Here is a 3,380-nt window from a genome sequence, read left to right on the forward strand (position 1 = left end):
TGTAAATGCCGCAATGTAACACGCTTGTCGGCGTCAACAAGCCGACGAAGTTTACGCATAATTTTATTTACACACGGTCGCAGGCACACAAGCGTACACTCCTTCACAATGCGTGTAAATTATGTCAAAAGCGAGTGTGCGTGTGTGTGTGTGTGTCGTCCTTTGTGTGGCCCGTTTTTTGCAGCACACTTTTCAGCGCATTGAGCGTTTCCCTTTTGGCAGTCGGCAAATAATTGAAAGCTTAGCTTGCATGCACAACTCGCCTACGTTTATTACTCGACAGCTATTGAAAACTAGCAGAAACTAAGCTACCACATAAATAGAGCGGGGTCGGCAACGGGTGGTCCACGGGCCATGGAACTGGAACTGGGCTGGAAGGTGGGCCAGGTGTTCACGGCAAGAAGTAGTGCTGCAAAGAAGGCATTGGGAATTGGGTCTCAGCTTAGAAGGATTTCGGCCGCACTCGCACCTTGGGATCGGCCTTCTTCCAGCACTGGTGGAACCACCAGGCCTTGTGGCACAGCGTATCGCCCTCCGGATGGACGCAGCCCTTGGACATCTCCATCAGCTTGTCGCGCATGGAGAGCGGGACCGTGGCGAAGAGCTTCTCCAGATGCACGTCCCCATTGTCGTCCACCACTTCGATCTCGTGGAAGAAGCAGTTCATGTAGCACTTGAGCTTCTCGTCCTCGTGAATCTCCCCATCGCTGAACTCCTTGATGGCAGCTGGAGATGAAGTGAATTGAAATTTAAACTTGGGCTGCCACAAGTGCACAGTTTTGGACAGCTTCATTTAGCCAATAACCACCACATTGGCTTCTGCCAATCCGTAATGATTATATTAGAAATTATTCATTTATTCAGATAGTTGTGCGGTAGGTCCTACAAATGTATATGGATAATTAATACCGAAATACTGTTTTTACTTTAAAATAATCCAACTTCTTGTGACCTATTCATTTGTTTTTAAATACCCAACGTTTAATGCCAGATGAATGCGAACTTAGCACATGGCTAAGGGTTCATAAGAACCCCCTCCTCGCGATTGCTGCAATTATGGGCTCACTTTCGGGCGAGGACCATTGCCATTTGCTACTCACCCTCGGAGACGCCCGTCTTCTCCACACACGCGTCGTGGAAGGGCTTGGCCATTTTCAGGATGCCCGGCGGTGGATACTGCAATTAAAAATTGTTGCTTAAGTGGGCGTGGCAGGGCGGAGGCGCAGCAGTGCGGCCGGGCACTTCATTAACCCACGTTCTCGTCACGCTGCGCCGCAGCCGGCGGCAGGATCAGCGCTCCGCTGAGCAGCGACAAGGCGATTAAAAGGACAGACGCACTGACACGCCGACCAAAGCCATTCAAAGCCATTTTAATGTGGCTCTTTCCGTTTCGCTCCTTTCCGCTGCTGCGTGGTCCTTCCTGGTCCGTCCGTGAAACAGCAAAAATTGTGCCCTGGCTCGGCCTTGTTTGCGAGCTCTGAATAAAACAAAAACAAGCTCTGGAAAAAAATAAACGAGAAACGTGGAACGTGAAACAAAAGCGGCGATGCATAGCGGAGTACACGGCACAGGACGAGGGCAAGCGTCGGAAGGACAAGTATGAGAAACAGAGTAAGGACGAGGATGTGGATGAGGATGCAGATGCTGTTGACGACGATGTGCCACGCGTGACAGCTGGACAATGACAATGGGTGCGGCACTATGTGGGTACACTGGGGGGAAAGCCCCATTAAAAGACAACAATGAAATTCCTTAGCCCAGCTGGCTCCGTTCTCCGAATGGCGCCCTTTCTCTAAATTAGATTCCTAGAAATACAACAAAATCTGAACATATAATTGCATTTATATGAGAGGCCGGAGAAATGGGAAGAGTTATGAAACTATGCAGATAACAATTATGTGTGCCATGAAATAAATACACATGTTTTAAATTTATTAACTCATTTGAAGAGAACTCTTGTGAGCAATGTGAGCAAATGCTATATTACATTAAATACCAAAATAATATTTTTTCGTTTGAAGTTTACTTAGAGTGTAAGAGCGTGCTATCCTAAGCCATAGAATGTTTCCTTTTCTTGTACTTTTTATATTTTGTATTTTTGAAAGCCATGAAAACCTAAAAATATCATTTGTTTCTCGCCAGCTCAGCGCACGCCAAATTAATTCCAGCGGCTGATGGCCGAACAAAAAGCGACCGCCAAAACGGAAACGGAACTGTGCCCGAGACGTCAGCGAGTCGTCACAAGTCCACAATTGTCGTGTTCCGTCTGACAAACACATGCCCACGTGGCATGCCCCGCTCCGCTCCCTGGAATCCCTCGTCCAGGTCGACGGTGATATATTGCCTAGCTAAGGATTCAAGGATTCGAGGATTGCTTATGATGTATGTGGGAGGCAACTGGCATTTTTCACAAGCCAAGTGAGATTCACTTTTTATTTAAAACAAACTCAACGGGTTTCTTAATGAATGTAGGCACACCGATAGCCACATGTAAATTTCTCAAAAAGAACATAAAATTGTAAAACGGTGTACAAAAATGCATTTGCTCAAGTCTTAAGCAGTGAATACGTTTAGTGTGAATATTTGAATATTTAATACAGATCGCAGAGAGCAGAACAATACATCGCGGAAGTAGGATATTGAAATATTTCAAGATAAGTAAGATATTTAAAGATAATAAGTACAAGTTCGTTTTCTTTTTTGAAAGTATACTCCAAAATTATACAAATTATTTATTTGGAAGTAGAATTGGCACTGAAAAGTAGTATTTTATGCACTTATAACCGATCCTCCCACTTTTGCGCCGGATGCCAGGGTATCAAAATATAAAATTTCCCATTCGCTTGCTTCTTTTGAAATTGTACAACCGAAATACGCAAAACAAAGACTTCAACTTGTGCACAACTGTCACTTTTGTTTCATCAAATGTCAACGCAACAACCGAAACAAAGCCACAAAACGACATTCGCCCCTCGACTCACACACACACACACACACGCACACGCACACACTGGCACAAAAATGGAGGACGAATGAAATTACAGCAACAGCACATTTTTGTAGTACGAGTATGAATGGAGGTTTGCTCGACTGCGAGTACGTATCGCAGTTGTGTGCGGCAGGAACGATGGATGGTTTTTTAATTGCCATTTCAATTTTCGTGTTGCAACGCGTCGTTTGCCTATGCCTGGGCAACCTTCGACCTCCCATTCGCCTTCGTCCTGGCCACCTCGGCCCCACTCCCGGCAGGTCCTTTTCCGTTCAGGAACTGGCAGCTGGTCCTTCACCCTACCGTTCGCTTTTAGCAGAAGTAGTTATGGCCAGAACTCGATACTGCACACACCCGACACGCAAGAATTGTTTGACAACCGCAGTCACAA

The 3,380-nt window shown here is 45.9% G+C and overlaps 1 protein-coding gene across 1 annotated transcript; it reads right to left on the minus strand.

The window, feature by feature from the left end:
- Positions 1-246: 246 nt before the first annotated feature.
- Positions 247-3,380, minus strand: LOC117143245 (general odorant-binding protein 83a). Its single transcript, XM_033307806.1, has 5 exons — positions 3,293-3,380; positions 1,256-1,499; positions 1,101-1,176; positions 470-726; positions 247-409 (listed from the first exon to the last, which is right to left on the minus strand). Exons 2-5 carry the CDS (start codon positions 1,367-1,369, stop codon positions 392-394), a joined length of 465 nt encoding a protein of 154 aa, XP_033163697.1. The 5' UTR covers positions 1,370-1,499; positions 3,293-3,380; the 3' UTR covers positions 247-391.

Source organism: Drosophila mauritiana, chromosome 3R (genome assembly GCF_004382145.1).
Source record: "Drosophila mauritiana strain mau12 chromosome 3R, ASM438214v1, whole genome shotgun sequence".
In the NCBI taxonomy this organism is placed as follows: Eukaryota; Metazoa; Arthropoda; class Insecta; order Diptera; family Drosophilidae; genus Drosophila; species Drosophila mauritiana.

What these genes read in the sequence shown, in the direction of transcription:
- LOC117143245 (XM_033307806.1), bottom strand. Translation starts at nt 1,369, where the DNA reads ATGGCTTTGAATGGCTTTGGTCGGCGTGTCAGTGCGTCTGTCCTTTTA. An exon ending in CGGCGCAGCGTGACGAGAAC is followed by an intron (nt 1,177 to 1,255) that starts GTGGGTTAATGA and finishes TTTTAATTGCAG; the next exon opens with TATCCACCGCCGGGCATCCT. An exon ending in GAAGACGGGCGTCTCCGAGG is followed by an intron (nt 727 to 1,100) that starts GTGAGTAGCAAA and finishes CTTCATCTCCAG; the next exon opens with CTGCCATCAAGGAGTTCAGC.